The sequence below is a fragment of the Ochotona princeps genome, chromosome 3 (assembly GCF_030435755.1).
Source record: "Ochotona princeps isolate mOchPri1 chromosome 3, mOchPri1.hap1, whole genome shotgun sequence".
NCBI lineage: Eukaryota > Metazoa > Chordata > Mammalia > Lagomorpha > Ochotonidae > Ochotona > Ochotona princeps.
The window spans coordinates 117,738,391-117,759,723 of record NC_080834.1 but is presented as its reverse complement, the minus strand read 5'-3'; the positions used below and the strand labels follow the sequence as shown (position 1 = coordinate 117,759,723).

General features: G+C 41.4%; 1 protein-coding gene across 1 annotated transcript in view; it reads right to left on the bottom strand.

Moving 5' to 3' along the window:
* Positions 1–21,333, bottom strand: part of LOC131479844 (contactin-associated protein-like 5) — a 556,228-nt gene that overhangs the window by 388,182 nt on the left and 146,713 nt on the right. The window contains exon 5 of the mRNA XM_058661311.1: positions 19,095–19,298. Within this exon, the coding sequence (XP_058517294.1) occupies positions 19,095–19,298 (204 nt within the window). The remainder of the gene's footprint in view (positions 1–19,094; positions 19,299–21,333) is intronic.

The following is a 21,333-nucleotide window of genomic DNA, read 5'->3' as shown; positions in this document are numbered from 1 at the left end:
GTGGATCTACCTGTTTTGTTTTTTTTTCTGTCGAATGTATTTGGATTTTATTCATAGATCTACGTGGAATTTATTCCTGCTTCTGCCTGGTTTTGATTCTGTGATCTATCCATATTCCATACCCGGATTATCCTGCCTAATTTTCCTGGAGCTCTTTTGTTGTTTCCTGGATGTCTGAGATTGATTCCTGGATCTGCCTGCATTCTGCTTGTGGATCTATCCTGATTCGATTCGTGGATCTAATTTTTCCCTGCTATTTCCTTGATTTCCTCCTGGATCAACGTGCCTACAGTGTCTGGATCTATCTGCCTCATTCAGCCGAGCTTACAAGGACTTTATTCGTGGATCCTACCTAGTTGTTATTTTTGGCCGTATTTGGTATTTTTTCCTGGATCTACGTGGAATTTATTCCTGCCTTTGCCTGGTTTTGATCTGGGGTCTAGCCGTATTCCATACCTGGATTATCCTGCCTAATTTTTCCTGGAGCTCTGTGTATTGTTTCCTGGATGCCTGAAATTATTCCTGGATCTGCCTTCATTCGGTTTGTGGATCTATCCTGATTCAATTCGTGGATATAACTTTTTTCCTGTAGCTTCTTTGGTTTTCTTCATGGATCTAACTGCCTACAGTGTCTGGACCTATTTGTACGATACAGCCGAGATAACAAGTATTTTACTTGTGGATGTACCTGGTTGCTTTTTTGTGGATGTCTTTAGAGTTTATTCCTGGTTCTACATGGAATTTATTCCTGCTTCTGCCTGCTTTTGATTCTGGGATCTAGTCGTATTCCATCCCTGGATTATTCTGCATAATTTTCCTGCAGCTCTGTTTGTTGTTTCCTGGATAACTGAAATTGATTCCTGGATCTGCCTGCATTCCGCTTGTGGATCTATCCTGATTCGATTCGTGGATGTAATTTTTTGTTGTTTTCTGGAGCTTGTTTCATTTTCTTCCTGGATCTACCTGCCTACAGTGTCTGGACCTATTTGGAAGATACAGCCGAGATAACAAGTATTTTATTTGTGGATGTACCTGGCTGTTTTTTGTGGATGTATTTGGAGTTTATTCTGGGATCTACATGAAATTTATTCCTGCCTCTGCGTGGTTTTGATCTGGAATCTGGCTGTATTCCATACCTGGATTATCCTGCTTCATTTTTCTGGAACTCTTTTGTTGTTTCCTGGATGCCTGTAAATTATTCCTGGATCTGCCTTCATTCCGCTTGTAGATCTATCCTGATTCGGTTTGTGGATGTAATATTTCCCTGCTGTTTCCTGGGTTTTCTTCCTGGATCTACCTGCCTACAGTGTCTGGTTATATGGATGATAAAGCCAAGGTAACAAAGATTTTATTCTTGGATCTACCTTGTTATTTGGAAATATTTGGAGTTTATTCCTTTATCTACATGGAATTTATGCCTGCCTGTGCCTGGTTTTGATCTGGGATGTAGCTATAGTTTGTACCTGGATATACCTGCCTAATTCTCCTGGAGCTCCGTTTGCTGTTTCCTGGGTGCCTGAAATTATTCCTGCCCCTGCCCACAATCTCCTCGTGGATCTATCCTGATTGGATTCGTGGATATAATTTTTTTTCCTGGAGCTTTTTTGGTTTTCTTCCTGGATCTATCTACCTACACCGTCTGTATTTCTCTGGATGATACACTCAAGATTACAAGGATTTTATTGTTATTTTATTGTTTTTTAGGATGTGTTTGGAGTTTATTCCTGGATCTACATGGAATGTATTCCTGCCTCTCCCTGGTTTTGATCTGGGATCTAGCCGCATTCCATACCTGGATATTCCAGCCTAATTTTCCTGGAGCTCTGTTTGTTGTTTCCAGGATGCCTGAAATTATTCCTGGATCTGCATTCCTTCCGCTTGTGGATCTATCCTGATTTGATTGGTGGAAATAATGTTTTTTCCTGGAGCTTCTTTGGTTTTCTTCATGGATCTACCTGCCTACAGTGTCTGGACCTATTTGGATGATACAGCCAAGATTACAAGGATTTTATTCGTGGATCTACCTGTTTGCTTTTTGTGGATGTATTTGGAATTTATTTCTGGATCTACAGTGACTTTATTCCTGCCTCTGCATGGTTTTGATCTGGGCTCCTGCCGTATTCCATACCTGGAGTATCCTATCTAATTTTCCTGGATCTCTGTTTGTTGTTTCCTGGGTGCCTGAAATTGATTCCTGGATCTGCCTGCACATCGTTTGTGGATCTATCCTGATTCGATTCGTGGATGTAATATTTCCCTGCTGTTTCCTTGGTTTTCTTCCTCGGTCTGCCTGCCTACGTCGTCTGGATCTACCTGGATGATACACTCAAGACTACAAGGATTTTATTCGTGGATCCTACCTGGTTGTTATTTTGGAAACATTTGGACTTTGTTCCTGTATCTACGTCGAATATATTCCTGCCTCTTCCTGGTTTTGCTTCTGGAATCTAGCTGTATTCCATACCTGGATTATCCTGCAAAATTTTTCCTGGGGCTCTGTGTATTGATCCCTGGAAGCCTGAAATTATTCCTGGATCTGCCTGCATTCCGTTTGTGGATTTATCCTGATTCGATTGGTGGATATAATGTTTTTTTTCCTGGAGCTTCTTTGGTTTTCTTCCTCGATCTACCTGCCTACACTGTCTGGGTCTATTTGGATGATACAGCCGAGATTACAAAGATTTTATTCGTGGATCTACCTGTTTTGTTTTTTTTTTCTGTCGAATGTATTTGGATTTTATTCATAGATCTACGTGGAATTTATTCCTGCTTCTGCCTGGTTTTGATTCTGTGATCTATCCATATTCCATACCCGGATTATCCTGCCTAATTTTCCTGGAGCTCTTTTGTTGTTTCCTGGATGTCTGAGATTGATTCCTGGATCTGCCTGCATTCTGCTTGTGGATCTATCCTGATTCGATTCGTGGATCTAATTTTTCCCTGCTATTTCCTTGATTTCCTCCTGGATCAACGTGCCTACAGTGTCTGGATCTATCTGCCTCATTCAGCCGAGATTACAAGGACTTTATTCGTGGATCCTACCTAGTTGTTATTTTTGGCCGTATTTGGTATTTTTTCCTGGATCTACGTGGAATTTATTCCTGCCTTTGCCTGGTTTTGATCTGGGGTCTAGCCGTATTCCATACGTGGATTATCCTGCCTAATTTTTCCTGGAGCTCTGTGTATTGTTTCCTGGATGCCTGAAATTATTCCTGGATCTGCCTTCATTCCGTTTGTGGATCTATCCTGATTCAATTCGTGGATATAACTTTTTTCCTGTAGCTTCTTTGGTTTTCTTCATGGATCTAACTGCCTACAGTGTCTGGACCTATTTGTACGATACAGCCGAGATAACAAGTATTTTACTTGTGGATGTACCTGGTTGCTTTTTTGTGGATGTCTTTAGAGTTTATTCCTGGTTCTACATGGAATTTATTCCTGCTTCTGCCTGCTTTTGATTCTGGGATCTAGTCGTATTCCATCCCTGGATTATTCTGCATAATTTTCCTGCAGCTCTGTTTGTTGTTTCCTGGATAACTGAAATTGATTCCTGGATCTGCCTGCATTCCGCTTGTGGATCTATCCTGATTCGATTCGTGGATGTAATTTTTTGTTGTTTTCTGGAGCTTGTTTCATTTTCTTCCTGGATCTACCTGCCTACAGTGTCTGGACCTATTTGGAAGATACAGCCGAGATAACAAGTATTTTATTTGTGGATGTACCTGGCTGTTTTTTGTGGATGTATTTGGAGTTTATTCTGGGATCTACATGAAATTTATTCCTGCCTCTGCGTGGTTTTGATCTGGAATCTGGCTGTATTCCATACCTGGATTATCCTGCTTCATTTTTCTGGAACTCTTTTGTTGTTTCCTGGATGCCTGTAAATTATTCCTGGATCTGCCTTCATTCCGCTTGTAGATCTATCCTGATTCAGTTTGTGGATGTAATATTTCCCTGCTGTTTCCTGGGTTTTCTTCCTGGATCTACCTGCCTACAGTGTCTGGTTATATGGATGATAAAGCCAAGGTAACAAAGATTTTATTCTTGGATCTACCTTGTTATTTGGAAATATTTGGAGTTTATTCCTTTATCTACATGGAATTTATGCCTGCCTGTGCCTGGTTTTGATCTGGGATGTAGCTATAGTTTGTGCCTGGATATACCTGCCTAATTCTCCTGGAGCTCCGTTTGCTGTTTGCTGGGTGCCTGAAATTATTCCTGCCCCTGCCCACAATCTCCTCGTGGATCTATCCTGATTGGATTCGTGGATATAATTTTTTTTCCTGGAGCTTTTTTGGTTTTCTTCCTGGATCTATCTACCTACACCGTCTGTATTTCTCTGGATGATACACTCAAGATTACAAGGATTTTATTGTTATTTTATTGTTTTTTAGGATGTGTTTGGAGTTTATTCCTGGATCTACATGGAATGTATTCCTGCCTCTCCCTGGTTTTGATCTGGGATCTAGCCGCATTCCATACCTGGATATTCCAGCCTAATTTTCCTGGAGCTCTGTTTGTTGTTTCCAGGATGCCTGAAATTATTCCTGGATCTGCATTCCTTCCGCTTGTGGATCTATCCTGATTTGATTGGTGGAAATAATGTTTTTTCCTGGAGCTTCTTTGGTTTTCTTCATGGATCTACCTGCCTACAGTGTCTGGACCTATTTGGATGATACAGCCAAGATTACAAGGATTTTATTCGTGGATCTACCTGTTTGCTTTTTGTGGATGTATTTGGAATTTATTTCTGGATCTACAGTGACTTTATTCCTGCCTCTGCATGGTTTTGATCTGGGATCCTGCCGTATTCCATACCTGGAGTATCCTATCTAATTTTCCTGGATCTCTGTTTGTTGTTTCCTGGGTGCCTGAAATTGATTCCTGGATCTGCCTGCACATCGTTTGTGGATCTATCCTGATTCGATTCGTGGATGTAATATTTCCCTGCTGTTTCCTTGGTTTTCTTCCTCGGTCTGCCTGCCTACGTCGTCTGGATCTACCTGGATGATACACTCAAGACTACAAGGATTTTATTCGTGGATCCTACCTGGTTGTTATTTTGGAAACATTTGGACTTTGTTCCTGTATCTACGTCGAATATATTCCTGCCTCTTCCTGGTTTTGCTTCTGGAATCTAGCTGTATTCCATACCTGGATTATCCTGCAAAATTTTTCCTGGGGCTCTGTGTATTGATCCCTGGAAGCCTGAAATTATTCCTGGATCTGCCTGCATTCCGTTTGTGGATTTATCCTGATTCGATTGGTGGATATAATGTTTTTTTTCCTGGAGCTTCTTTGGTTTTCTTCCTCGATCTACCTGCCTACACTGTCTGGGTCTATTTGGATGATACAGCCGAGATTACAAAGATTTTATTCGTGGATCTACCTGTTTTGTTTTTTCTTTTCTGTCGAATGTATTTAGATTTTATTCATAGATCTACGTGGAATTTATTCCTGCTTCTGCCTGGTTTTGATTCTGTGATCTATCCATATTCCATACCCGGATTATCCTGCCTAATTTTCCTGGAGCTCTTTTGTTGTTTCCTGGATGTCTGAGATTGATTCCTGGATCTGCCTGCATTCTGCTTGTGGATCTATCCTGATTCGATTCGTGGATCTAATTTTTCCCTGCTATTTCCTTGATTTCCTCCTGGATCAACGTGCCTACAGTGTCTGGATCTATCTGCCTCATTCAGCCGAGATTACAAGGACTTTATTCGTGGATCCTACCTAGTTGTTATTTTTGGCCGTATTTGGTATTTTTTCCTGGATCTACGTGGAATTTATTCCTGCCTTTGCCTGGTTTTGATCTGGGGTCTAGCCGTATTCCATACGTGGATTATCCTGCCTAATTTTTCCTGGAGCTCTGTGTATTGTTTCCTGGATGCCTGAAATTATTCCTGGATCTGCCTTCATTCCGTTTGTGGATCTATCCTGATTCAATTCGTGGATATAACTTTTTTCCTGTAGCTTCTTTGGTTTTCTTCATGGATCTAACTGCCTACAGTGTCTGGACCTATTTGTACGATACAGCCGAGATAACAAGTATTTTACTTGTGGATGTACCTGGTTGCTTTTTTGTGGATGTCTTTAGAGTTTATTCCTGGTTCTACATGGAATTTATTCCTGCTTCTGCCTGCTTTTGATTCTGGGATCTAGTCGTATTCCATCCCTGGATTATTCTGCATAATTTTCCTGCAGCTCTGTTTGTTGTTTCCTGGATAACTGAAATTGATTCCTGGATCTGCCTGCATTCCGCTTGTGGATCTATCCTGATTCGATTCGTGGATGTAATTTTTTGTTGTTTTCTGGAGCTTGTTTCATTTTCTTCCTGGATCTACCTGCCTACAGTGTCTGGACCTATTTGGAAGATACAGCCGAGATAACAAGTATTTTATTTGTGGATGTACCTGGCTGTTTTTTGTGGATGTATTTGGAGTTTATTCTGGGATCTACATGAAATTTATTCCTGCCTCTGCGTGGTTTTGATCTGGAATCTGGCTGTATTCCATACCTGGATTATCCTGCTTCATTTTTCTGGAACTCTTTTGTTGTTTCCTGGATGCCTGTAATTTATTCCTGGATCTGCCTTCATTCCGCTTGTAGATCTATCCTGATTCGGTTTGTGGATGTAATATTTCCCTGCTGTTTCCTGGGTTTTCTTCCTGGATCTACCTGCCTACAGTGTCTGGTTATATGGATGATAAAGCCAAGGTAACAAAGATTTTATTCTTGGATCTTCCTTGTTGTTATTTGGAAATATTTGGAGTTTATTCCTTTATCTACATGGAATTTATGCCTTCCTGTGCCTGGTATTGATCTGGGATGTAGCTATAGTTTGTACCTGGATATACCTGCCTAATTCTCCTGGAGCTCTGTTTGCTGTTTGCTGGGTGCCTGAAATTATTCCTGCCTCTGCCCACAATCTCCTTGTGGATCTATCCTGATTTGATTTGTGGATATAATTTTTTTTCCTGGAGCTTCTTTGGTTTTCTTCCTGGATCTATCTACCTACACCGTCTGTATTTCTCTGGATGATACACTCAAGATTACAAGGATTTTATTGTTATTGTTTTTTAGGATGTGTTTGGAGTTTATTCCTGGATCTACATTGAAATGTATTCCTGCCTCTCCTTCGTTTTGATCTGGGATCTAGCCGCATTCCATACCTGGATATTCCAGCCTAATTTTTTGTTGTTTCCAAGATGCCTGAAATTATTCCTGGATCTGCATGCCTTCTGCATGCCTTCCGCTTGTGGATCTATCCTGATTTGATTGGTGGAAATAATGTTTTTTCCTGGAGCTTCTTTGGTTTTCTTCCTACAGTGTATGGACATATTTGGAATATACAGCCGAGATAACAAGTATTTTATTTGTGGATGTACTTGTCTGTTTTTTGTGGATGTATTTGGAGTTTATTCCAGGATCTACATGAAATTTATTCCTGCCTCTGCGTGGTTTTGATCTGGAATCTGGCTGTATTCCTACCTGGATTATCCTGCTTCATTTTTCTGGAACTCTTGTTGTTTCCTGGATGCCTGTAATTTATTCCTGGATCTGCCTTCATTCCGCTTGTAGATCTATCCTGATTCGGTTTGTGGATGTAATATTTCCCTGCTGTTTCCTGGGTTTTCTTCCTGGATCTACCTGCCTACAGTGTCTGGTTATATGGATGATAAAGCCAAGGTAACAAAGATTTTATTCTTGGATCTACCTTGTTGTTATTTGGAAATATTTGGAGTTTATTCCTTTATCTACATGGAATTTATGCCTGCCTGTGCCTGGTTTTGATCTGGGATGTAGCTATAGTTTGTACCTGGATATACCTGCCTAATTCTCCTGGAGCTCCGTTTGCTGTTTCCTGGGTGCCTGAAATTATTTCTGCCTCTGCCCACAATCTCCTTGTGGATCTATCCTGATTTGATTTGTGGATATAATTTTTTTTCCTGGAGCTTCTTTGGTTTTCTTCCTGGATCTATCTACCTACACCGTCTGTATTTCTCTGGATGATACACTCAAGATTACAAGGATTTTATTGTTGAATCTCTCTATTTGATGTTTTTGATATGTTTTGAGTTTCTTCCTGGATCTACACGGAATCTATCCTGCCTCTCCCTGTTTTTGATCTGGGATCTAGCCGCATTCCATACCTGGATATTCCAGCCTAATTTTCCTGGAGCTCCGTTTGTTGTTTCCAGGATGCCTGAAATTATTCCTGGATCTGCCTGCATTCTGCTTGTGGATCTATCCTGATTTGATTGGTGGAAATAATGTTTTTTCCTGGAGCTTCTTTGGTTTTTTTCATGGATCTACCTGCCTACAGTGTCTGAACCTATTTGGATGATACAGCCGAGATTACATGGATTTTGTTCGTGGATCTACTTGGTTGTTTTTTGTGGATATATTTGGAGTTTTTTCCTGGATCTACATGGAATTTACTCCTGCCTCTGCCTGGTTTTGATCTGTGATGTAGCGTCATTGCATACCTGGATTTTATGCTTAATTTTCCTGGAGCTCTGTGTATTTTTGTTTCGTGGATGCCTGAAATTATTCCTGGATCTGCCTGCATTCCGTTTGTGGATCTATCCTGATTCGATTCGTGGGAATAATTTTTTTCCTGGAGCTTTTTGGTTGTCTTTCTGGATGTACCTGCCTACAGTACCTAGCTATATTTGGATCTACCTATTTCAAGTTTGTGCATGTAATTGGGGTTTATTCCTGGATGTACATGGATTTTTTTCCTGCCTCTGCCTGGTTTTTTTTCTGGAATCTAGCTGTATTCCATACCTGGATTATCCTGCCTAATTTTTCTGCAGCTCTGTTTGTTGTTTCCTGGATGCTGATAATTGATTTCTGGATCTGCCTGCATTCCGTTTGTGAATCTATACTGATTCGATTCTTGGATTTAATGTTTTTTCCTGCAGCTTCTTGGTTTGCTTTCTGGATCTATCTGCCTACAGTGTCTGGAAGCTTTGGATGATACAGCCGAGATTTCAAGGATTTTATTCGTGGATCTACCTGTTTGCTTTTTGTGGATGTATTTGGAGTTTATTCCTGGATCTACATGGTATTTATTCCTGCCTCTGCCTGTTTTTGATTATGGAATCTAGCTGTACTCCATTCCTGGAGTATCCTGCATAATTTTCCTGTAGCTCCGTTTGTTGTTTCCTGCATGCCTGAAATTTATTCCTGGATTTGCCTGCATTCCGTTTGTGGATTTGTCCTGAACCATTTGTGGATGTAATGTTTCCCTGCTGTTTCCTTGGTTTTCTTCCTGGATCTATGGGCCTGTAGTGTCTGGATCTATCTGGATGATACACTCAAGACTGCTTGGATTTTATTTGTGGATCCTACCTGGTTGTTATTTTGGAATTATTTGGAGTTTATTCCTGGATCTACAGTGACTTTATTCCTGCCTCTCCCTGATTATTGAATCTAGCTGTACTCCATACCTGGATTATCCCGTAAAATTTTTCCTGGAGCTCTCTGTATTGTTTCCTGGATGCCTGAAATATTCCTTGATCTGCATGCATTCCACTTATGGATCTATCCTGATTGTATTGGTGGACATAATTTTTTTTTTGGAGCTTCTTTGGTTTTCTTTCTGGATCGATTTGCCTACAGTGTCTGGGTCTGTATGGATGATACAGCAGAGATTACAAGGATTGTCTTAGTGGATCTAATTGTTTGCTGTTTGTGGATGTATTTGGAATTTATTCCTGGAACTACATAGAATTTATTCCTGCCTCTGCCTGGTTTTGATTCTGAGATCTAGCTGTATTCCATACCTGGATTATTCTGCATAATTTTCCTGGAACTCTGTTTGTTGTTTCCTGTATGCCTGAAATTGATTCCTGGATCTTCCTGCATTTCGTTTATAGATCTGTCCTGATTCAGTTAGTGCATATAATTTTCCTTGCTTTTTCCTAGGTTTTCTTCCCCAATGTACCTGCTTACAGTGTCTGGATACCTGGATGAAACACTCAAGACTACAAGAATTTTATTCTTGTATCTACCTGGTTGTTATTTTGGAATTATTTGGAGTTTATTCCTGGATCTGCGTCGAATTTATTCCTGCCTCTGCCTGGTTTTGATTCTGGGATCTAGCTGTATTCCATCCCTGGATTATGCTATATAATTTTTCCTGGATCTCTGTTTGTTGTTTCCTGGATGCCTGAAATTGATTCCTGGATCTGCCTGCATTTCGTTTGTGGATCTCTGCTTATTTGATTTATGGATATAATGTTTTTTTCCTGGAGCTTTTTCGTTGTCTTCCTGGATCTACTAGCCTACAGTGTCTTATTGTATTTGGATGATACAGCCGATATTGCAAGCATTTTATTCTTGGGTCTAGCTGGTCGCATTTTGTGGATGTATTTGGACTTTATTCCTGGATCTACATGGAATCTATTCTTGCCTCTGCCTGGTTTTGATCTGGGATCTAGCTGTATTCCATACCTGGATTATCCTGCCTAATTTTCTTGGAGCTCCGTTTGTTGTTCCCTGGGTGCCAGAAATTATTCCTGGATCTGCCTGCATTCCATTTGTGGATCTATCCTGATTCGTTGCAGGAATATTATTGTTTTCCCTGCTGTTTCCTCATTTTTCTTCCTGAATCTACCTGCGTACATATCTCGATCTATCTTGATGATACAGCAGAGATTGCAAGGATTTAATTCGTGGATCTACCTTGTTGTTATTTCTGGATTCATTTGGAATTTATTCCTGGATCTACGTGGAATTTATTCCTGCCTCTTCCTTGTTTTATGCTGGGATCTACCTGTATTGCCTACCTGGATTATCCTCCATAATTTTCCTGTAGCTCTTTTGTTGTTTCCTGGATGTCTGAGATTGATTCCTGGTTCTGCCTGCATTCCGCTGGAGCTTCTTTGGTTTTCTTCCTGGATCTACCTGCCTACAGTGTTGGGTCTTATTGGATGATACAGCCATGACTACAAGGATTTTGTTCGTGCATCTACCTGGTTGTTATTTCTGGATGTTTTTGGACTTTATTCCTGGATCTACACGGAATTTATTCCTGCCTCTATATGGTTTTGAAACTGGAATCTAGCTGTGCTCCATTTCATAATTTTTCTACATAACTTTCCTGAAACTCTTTGTTTTTTTCCTGCATGGCTGAAATTAATTCCTGCATCTACTTTCATTGTGTTTGTAGATCTATCCTTATTCTGTTGTTGCCTCTAAATTTTTTCTTGCAGCTTTCTTTGATTTTCTTCCTGGATCCACCTGGATCCATCATCCATCTGGATGATTTCTCTGAGAATACAATCATTTTTTTCATGGAACTTCCTGATTGTTATTATGGATCTATTTGGAATTTATTCGTAGATCTATCTGGAGATTATTCCTTGATCTACATGAATTTGTTTTTCTTCTAGCTATTTTTTTTATTCTGAGATCTGCTTGCATTCCATACCTGAATTACCCAGTTTAATTTTCCCAGAGCTCTGAGTATTGCATTCCCGGATGCCTGAAATTTATTCTTGGATCTACCTGCATTCTGTTTATTTATCTATTCTGATTCCATTCTTGGATCTATTTTTTTTTATAGATTTATTCATTTTATTGCAGCCAGATATACACAGAGAAGGAGAGACAGAGAGGAAGATCTTCCGTCCGATGATTCACTCCCCAAGTGAGCTGCAACGGGCTGATGCGCGCCGATCCGAAGCCGGGAACCAGGAACCTCTTCCAGGTCTCCCACGCGGGTGCAGTGTCCCAATGCATTGGGCCGTCCTCAACTGCTTTCCCAGGCCACAAGCAGGGAGCTGGATGGGAAGTGGAGCTGCCGGGACTAGAACCGGCGCCCATATGGGATCCCGGGGCTTTCAAGGCGAGGACTTTAGCCGCTAGGCCACGCCGCCGGGCCCTATTTTTTTTTTTTTTAAACCTTGAGATTTCTGGCTTTTATTCCAGGTTCTACCTACATACTTTGTCTGGATCTCTCTGGCAGATACACCTGACACTACGTGGATTTTATACATGGAGCTACATGGTTTTTCTTCCTGGATGTATTTGGATTCTATTCCTGGATCTTCCTGGACTTTAATCCTGGAATTTCATGGACTTCTGCCTCAGACTGGTTCTTATTCTGTGATCTATCTGCATTCCATAGCTGGTTTATTCTGTATATTTTCCTGGAGCTCTGCGAATTGCATTCCTGGATGCATGAAGTTTATTTCTGCATCTAGCGGCATCCCGCTTTTATTTTAATCTACACGGATACCACAACTGTACTACCTGTTTTCCACACCTGCATATTCCAGTATACTATGCTGGGATTTTCCTTCATTGCAATCCTTAAAATTCCCTGATACTCCCATTTTTCCTTCGCTCAATCTACCCAGATTTTATTTCTGGACCAGCTAGTCCAAACTGGATTTTATACATGTATTCCATATTTTTTTGTACCTGTATTCAACACTTGAATCTACCTGCCTTTCTACAATTTGAACAACCTTGATTTCACACTTGAATATTCTTGTATACCACATCTATATCTTCCTTGATTCCCCGCTGGAGCTACTTGCTTTTTGGTCTTGGATCTACCTGTATTCCATACCTTGATTTACCTCAGTTTCATTCCTGGCTCTGAATGGATTTTATTGCTGAACGTATCTGGATCCATACCTGGATCTCCCTGCATACCATGCCTGAATGTATGTGAATTCCACACATAAATCTACTTGCATGCCATCCTTAAATATTCCTGGATCTCACACCTGTATCTAGTTGGATTCCACAAACTACCTGGGTTTATTCCTGGATATACCCAGATTCCATACCTAAATTTCCCTGTCCAGTTCTATTTGAATTTTATGCCTGGACCTACCTTATTTCCACACCTGGATCTATTCTAGACTTCACATGTGGATCTACCTGTATTCCACACCTGGACCTACCTGGATTCCATACATGAAACTTTCAGGACTTAAAATCTGAATCATAACCTGTCTTGATCTACCTGTAATCCACACCTGGATCTTCCCTAATTCCCCACTTACATTTACTTGGATTCCAACACTGGTATTCCATGGCTGGAAGTACAGAGCTTCCACAAGATCTACCTGAATTCCACACCTTAATCTACCTGGAATCCCTGCATTGATTTACTTGGCTTCCTCATGTGGATCTTCCTGGATTCCACACATGAATCTACTTGCATTTCACATATAGATCTATTTGCTTTCAACACCTGGATGATCCTTGAGTCTATTACTGTTTCTACCTGATTTCCGCACATGGATCTATCTGGATTGCACACCTGGACTCACCTGGATTCTACATTAGGATCTACATAGAATCCAAACATGGATTTACCTAGGTTTCACACCTTGATCTTCCTAAATTTGATACATTTTTTTTTCTGCCTGGCTTCAACACCTGAATCTACCTGCATTACACACATGGATCTACCTTCATTTTGTGCATGTATGTACCTGGATTTGGAACCCCCATCTATCTATTCCACATCTGAATCTGCCTGGATTCCATAACTCTATCTACCTGGATTCTACAACTGGATCTACTGGATTACTCACCCAAATCTACCTGAATTCCACAAATTAATCTCTTTGCATTCTACACCTGGATCTACCTGCACACCATGTATAAATCTACCTGGATTTCATTCCTGGGTCTATGTTGATTCCAGACTCTGCCACGCATTATAAGCTTACTTTCAATTAGCCTGAAAGGTGTATTCATGAATTCGTACATTTCCTGTCATTAGTTACTATATTTTGTAACATATCTTCTATTAAAACAAATTGTGTAACTGAAACAAGAGAATCTGTGCTTTCTGTTAGGAAGTGCGGTTCTGATCCTACCAAGGAAAACAGAAAATGGCGCCTTGCAGAACACCCCCCTGGAAATCCTCACCATTAGAAGTTACAATGAGGAATTATCAAACTCTCCATCTCAGAATATCTGGTTTAAGGTTTACCACTGTGGCTGGCAATATTTAATCACCAGGTTTAACCAGTTTCCAATTTACCTTTCTTGTTTTTTTAAATATTTATTCATTTTTATTACATAGTCAGATATACAGAGAGGATAAGAGACAGATAGGAAGATAATTCATCCATGGATTCACTCCCAAGCAGCTGCAGCAGCAAGAACTGAGCAGATCTGAAGCCAAGAACCAGGAGCCTCTTCTGGGTCTCCCACACAGGTGCAGTGTCCTGAGGCTCTGGACTGTCCTCTACTGTTTTCCCAGGCCACAGGCATGGAGCTGGATGGGATCCAGTCTGACAGGATTAGAATTAGTACCTATATTGGATCCAGGCATGGTCAAGGTGTGAACTTTAGCTGCTGGGCTAGGGCACCAGGCCCCAGTTTCCGATTTATTAAGGCAAGATAAAAACTCTCATGGGCAATTATGAAGCACAGAAAACAAAAAGCTGTGCAGAAGCTAACTTGTGGGAAAGAAGCATAGCAGAAAATCTTATTTCTAATTAAATGAAAACTTGTCTCATGCAATTGGTCATCCATGCAGTTTTTGTATATTGCTTATTTCCTGGAACCTTTTAAGTTCGTTCTTGATACATTGCCAGTTTTATTGTTCTGTATTGGGAAAAGTGTATATTTTTGACACCAGTTTTTGAGTACCTTAAAAAATATTTTTTTTTTTAAATTTTTACTTGAAAATCAAAGAGACAGAGGTGTAAACAGATCTCTCATCCACAGGCTACTAAATACCCTAAACAGCTACTGCTAGGCCAGGCCCAAGAAAGCAGCCCAGAACACAATCCAAGTGTAACTGTGGGTGCAAGAGCTACAGTTGCTCAAGCCAGGCCTTGCAGCTTCCCAGGGTGTGCACTGCAGGAAGCTGGAATAGGAAGCAGAGCTGGGATATGCACATAGGTATTCCACTCAGGGACTTTGGTTTTCCAAGCAACTGTTTAAATTCTATAAAAGTATTCTTTCCTATGAACCTTTGGAATGCACGAATGTTTAATTAAGACTTTATAACTATCACACCAAGTCCTAAGTATATAATTGGTTTTTTCAGGTGTGAGTCAGTTTTCCTCTTCCTCCTTATGGATCTATTGATAATTTTTTAAAAATAATCTTAACTGTTAAGACAGATTTATAGAGAGAAGGAGAGATGGAGAGAAAGATCTTCCCTCCCCCTGTTCATTTCCACAGTGCTGCAATGACTGGAGCTGGCAAATCCAGGGCGAGGAGTGCCTTCCAGGTCTTCCACGCAGGAACAGGTTTCCAAACATTCTGTCCATCCACTACTGTTTTCCCACGGGACAAGCAGGGAATTACAATGGAAGTGGAACACCCAGGACATGAACTGGCATTCTTATCTGATCCCAGCTCTTTCAAAGTGAGAGTTTAGCCACTGAGCAATTGCACCAGGACCTCTACTAATAATAGTTGAGATATCTGTGCTTTGGTTCCAAACTCCACGCAATCCAATCTTGCAAAACACGTTCTGTTAGGACTTTGTTTTTTTCTTTAAAAATAAATAGCAGTGTATTTTTTTAAAGTTCATCTAAAATTAAACCCACCATTATTGCTTTTGGTATTCGCAATTTTTTGAAACTGTATATTTTTTCTTTTTTTAACTTTTTTAAAATTTTTTATTATATTTTTTGACAATCTTTACATTGTTAATTAAGGTTAAAAAGGTACAAGGGCTATAGGGAAGGGTTAAGACTATTATTTACATGTTGTTTTCTTCATGTATCTGAGGTAAAGGGAGTATTGAGGGAGAAGCCCCACCCAGTTTCCCACCCACTCCAAGTCCCGGATATCGGGCATTCTCCGAGATTCTTGCTCAGGTGGTTTTGAGAGTTCAACAGTTATGAATCGCTGCCAATATCGTCACTCCAAGCACAATGAGGTCTTTGAAGAATCCACTGATTGACATAGTCCATCATAGAGTCTCCATTTGCCCAGTATTTCGCTACCAACATATAGCTGAGATGGTTGATTGACTTGTTCTGTCTTCTGTCGTTTCTGGGATAGGGTTCTGAGTCCAGCATTTCTACTGGGGAGATCCCCAAAGAAATTTGGAGGTATTCCCAGACCAGATTCTTGTGTGTTCTAGCAAGTACAGGGCCCACCACAGTCCATCACCCCAATCAGCTGGTGGTTGCAATTGTTGGGTTGGTTCTGTTTTGAGCCCCGACTTCCACTGGAACCAATGAGTGTTGCAGTCCAACCTGGTTCTGCCCAGCACACAGTCGGCCCTCAGATAAACCAGTGGGAGCTGCAGCCTAGTTGGAGCAACCTGCAATAACCCCCACCAGGCCCGCCCCCTACCCTGGCTTGCCAGTATGTGTAGCAGACTAGTCCAGTGTGTCCCACACCCCATTTGGCTCTCGTACATGTTGATAGGTGTTGAAGCTTAGTTCTATCTAACCAGCTCAACTATCCAGTCTTCATGGCTGTTGTTGAGTGCCTCTCTGTCTAGCCACCCCAGCCCTCACCACCCCGTCGCCGTCCTAGTTTTCATGCCCTCCTGTGGGAGTGGTAACCTAAGAGGGAGGAGCCCACTATTTCCCACCCAGGTTGCTGTCACTCCCGGATTATGCACTCTCCAGGTAGTTCTGTGGTATGACTTGACAGAATTACCCCCAGTGCCAGCTTCTGCCAGCTGATGTGGTGGCTAAGCCCAAACAACCCTCACCCACTTTAATGTTTGTTTGCACCAGTGGGAACAATTAGCCCAGTCTGGCTTTTCCCTGATCTGGTCCACATGAGGCCCACAGGTGTTGTAGCCCTGCTTAGTGTGGTCTGCTCCCATCCTAGCCCACACTCTCCAGTAGGAGTAGCTGTTCGGCAAGGGGACCCCCCTCCTATATTCCCCTGCCGACTCTGCCCACTCCATTCCTAGTTCTCACACGTGTACTGGTTGGGTGCTGCGGTCACATCCGGTACAAGCAACCTCACCTTAGCATTCTCTATTGTGCACTGGTTTTTGTCGTGACCAAACCCGGCTAGACCCACACTCTGTTCTGGTGTTCAGATTTGTCAGTGGATGACGTGACCTGATTCAGCCTGGTCTGCCTCCGACCCATGCCAAATGTATGCCAGTGGGAAACTTTCCATGGCCTATTCTGGGCTGTTTCCTATCATGCTTCTTGCGCTAACCTGCAGGGACTGTGTCCTGCCAGAGGAGTTGCCTAGGCGCCTCCATCAGAACACCTCCCATGCCAGATTGTGTATTTTTTTCATAACATACATTTGCATGAAATTTTTAGGGTACCCCTCTGGAACTAAAAGGCAATGATCTTCCCACATCCTTAGTAGTAACCCACATCAAATAGTAGGCCAATAGTCATTCTCAAGAGAACAAGTTCACTTTTTCTTCAGCTTTGCTCTTACTACATTTTGCTTGTTAGTTTCCCTGTGGAGTCTGATTGTACACCCCTGAGAATCCACTCCCTGCTGCCTGTACTAGCCTAAGCCTCCATATATGCCTTTGACCACATACAAGAGGTTAAACTCCCCTCTCTCTTGCCCTGGGGTAGCAAATTGGCTACAGTGAAACACACCTCAAATACACCTCCCTGTAGTGATGGAAGCCAGCCCACAAGGAGAGGTTAAGTCCCGCCTATGTAAGAATCTAGAGGTAGTCCTACAGTATCCTGGTTGGCATCTGCCCACTCTGAGTTGCACTTAAGCAGTCAGGGCATTTAAAGAAAAGCCCCCCCCCCCCTTGGGCCTGGCACAGTAGCCTAGCAGCTAAAGTCTCCTCCTTACAAGTGCACTGGAATCCCATATGGGTACCAGTTCTAATCCTAGTAGACTCACTCTCATTTGCTATCCAGCTCCCTGCTTGTGGCTTGGAAAAGTATTAGAATATGGGCCAAAGCCTTGGTGACCTTCATCCACATGACAGACCTGGAAGAAGGTCCAAGCTCCTGGCTTTGGATAGGCCCAGCTCCCGCTGTTGTGGCTGCTTGGGAGTGAATCGATGGATGAAAGTTCTTCTCTGTCTCTTGCAAATAATTACTTCTTGCTGTATCTGACTTTACAATGAAAATAAATAAAAATCTTAAAAAATAGAAAGGTCCAACTGGCAGTGACTCATAACTGGAGAACTATTAACACCACTTGAGCACATATCTCAGAGCATGCCCCACATCCGGGACTTGGGGTGGGCGGGAAACCAGGTGGGGCTTCTCCCTCAATATCCCCCTTTACCTCAGATACATGATGGAAACAATATGGACATAATAGCATTGCCCACCTCCCTATCCCCCTGAACCTTTTTTTTCTTTTTCTTGTTTTTCCTTCAACTATAGTTAACTATGTAAAGATTGTCAACAACAATACAATAAAATGGATTAAAAAAAAAATAGAAAGGTCCTCTTTACAAAGTCTAGACATTTCCAGATACTTACACTTCCTATGCCTCAAAATAGGTTCACTTCACTCACCAAAAACAATAATCAAGCCAAAAAAAGTCCTTCTTCATTTTTACTTTTCATTGATATCTATGTTTTGTAAGTGCAGCTGGCAGAGCAGATTTTGAACAAGCGCCATGATAATATGCAATTAAGCAGAGAAGTAACGCACTTGTATTTGGCTTTGGAAGGACTGGTCTCAGCACTTGATTCCTGACTCCATCTTCTTGCTCACACAGACCCTGGGAGGAAGCAGGTGAGGGCTTAGTCGCTGGATTGCTGCTTGTCATGTGAGACACAAGGATTGTGCTCCCAGTCTTGACTTCAGCACACTCACTCACTCACTGTAGGCATTTGGGCAGATAACCAGTATCCCACTCTTCCTCCCCCTATCCATCTTTGTTTTTGACTCTCTGTATCAAAAATAAATAAACCTTTGAAAATAAACAGATACATTTTCTAAATGTACGTTAGAGTTTGTGTTACTAGAAGGAATCAATAAACAGGATGGAAAGTGAATCACTTTAACATATTGCAGCATTTCCTAAGTAGGTATGCTACCTTGTGTCAAAGAATGTCTGTGGTGTAAACATGTCAAAATCAAATCGCTTCTCTACCCCTGTAAGAATGGGGATATCGTGCCCAGTAAAGGAGTCCCTCTTGGCCTGGCACAAAGAATGAAAGAAGCCATGCCTGTCCTACCCAAGTTGAGATGCAGGGCGAGCCTTCCTTTCTGGAGCTCCAGGGTAATGTGGTCTCCGCGTTGACCCTCTCCGTGGAACAGGACCCCATCTCCTTGCAGGCTCTTAAACTTGAGGAAGATGACATCTTTGAGAGTGCTCATGAGCTTCTGACTGAACCTGTACAGCAGCAAGCTCCGGCCGTCAAAGTTGGCAATGTCAGATTCTGTACATGGAGAGAGTCCGGGGAGAAAAAATGTCAGTGTGTGCCCGCAAAATAACTGCTCATTTTCCACCCCAGCTGCTCTCCAGGTCACAGGATTGTTCTCAATGCCTGGAATGTCCTCTCTCAGAGCAAGTCCATAGACTAGGCCAACCCTGTTCAAGCTTAGGGGAATTACAAGAAGCCAAGCCATATGCTACCTGTGTCAATGCCAGCTGATGAGAGCCTAGAGGTAAGAGTTCCCGTTAGTGCCTTGCCAGCTTTGACTTCAGGGCAAAAGCTGAGCATGTTCCAAAACCAGCTTATGCTTCATTGTGTAGTGGCCGCTCACCACTTAGCTTTCCTATTCATTCCCATCTGAGAGTTGGGGACTGCTCAATTTACTGTCTCATGTTCACTATTGGAAAATGTAAATGCACTTTTATGGCAAGTCTGGTTAAATAACACCGTCTTCCTAGAACTCTAGGCCCAGGAGGAGTCCTTCAGCAAAATGGTATTTGGACATACAGGGGAAATAAAAAAAACTTCATCATCATCATGGAAGATGTATACTGTGAAAACACAGCACAGTTTTCAAAAATTCTCGTGCCTGGATCAACTTAGTTTTAAATTCCATTTTTCCATGGAATCTTCGATATTTACTCCTGTCCTTTTGATTTCTATCTTGCCCTGTGTTGGCAAAATATATCACTTTAGTGTTTATGGACAACCGTGTCCATTCATTGTTGTTAAACCAGGAAGGAGAAGGCCAGGCAGTCATGATTTTGATGGGTGCAAACACATCTGACAGCCTATAGAACTGTGTCAAAAATAATAATAATAATTTTAAAAGAAAAAATATCTCACAAGTTTGTACCAAAAAAACCAAGAGGAATTTTATGTAAGATGGCTATTGCACATTACTTCCATACTATTATCCTATTTTTCAAATTCTAAATATATTTCTGAGGCATCTTATGCATTTTAAATAACAGGTATAAGCCTATTTAATCATAACTTTAAGCATAATTGGCATTCCCTGTCTTATGTGTCATAGTATCAATTGGGAGTGTGGGGTGTTTGGAATTATTCTTATTTCAAATTCAACAACCAGGAAAACCCATTTTTATTCTTGATAACGCTATTTAAATGCTTCAACTTTAGAATACAACTAAGTGCTTTGCAAATCAAAGATCTAAAAACCTCCTTTGTAAATTTCATTTTCTAAAACCAAAAAGTTTAATTAAATCATGCTTTCTTGTAATTAAATTAATTTCACGATTAATTGCTATGGAAAAAAAATAGCTCCAAACAATGAAAGTGGCTGAGGGCTTCTTAGGTGTTAGAAGAAACTAGATACAGAAAGATTTTCACCAAGATTTTCACTCTTCTTAGGAACTCCCCAGTTCACATGCTACATCCAGCCAGCAACCATTCGTCATGCAGTAATGAGGGCCACTGTGTGGATAAGACCATGGATGTGCAACTAGTCTTCCTTGATCACCCCGGGCAACCTCACCACATTAAGGATGTCTTGCTTGTCTGCAAAATGAGAATCATTATGTGCATTAGGGAAGACTGCTGTGAGATGCAAATGTACTAATAAAGTAATAGAACATAAAAAATGAGGTTGTTCTGATTGGCACGTTATGCTAATTAATTCAGCAGCGGGTAGCAGGAGTTGTAGCAATGATTATTTTGCAAAGCAGAGTCTCTTATGCCCAAATATCCACCCGTGGTGGTTGTCACTCAGTTCCCACCCTAAAGAAACATTTTCACTTATTGAGTCAGCAGCTTCCTGAATAAAGAACTCTAAGTTACCCCCAAATATCCTGCCCCCAAATATCCTGCCCTGCTACATTCTGTCTTAGATAGTCCAGATTAAATTGTCCAGATGTGCAGGGTAGACATATTTGTTTCTGGTTTTGTTTTGCTTTTTTGCCAGTTTTCCACTGTGACTCACTGTTGAGACAATAATTGTGTCAGCAGGAGATTCTCTGACCAGCAAGGAGTAGCAAGTTCACACTGTGTCCCTCAAAGATTGGAAAGAAGAGGGCAG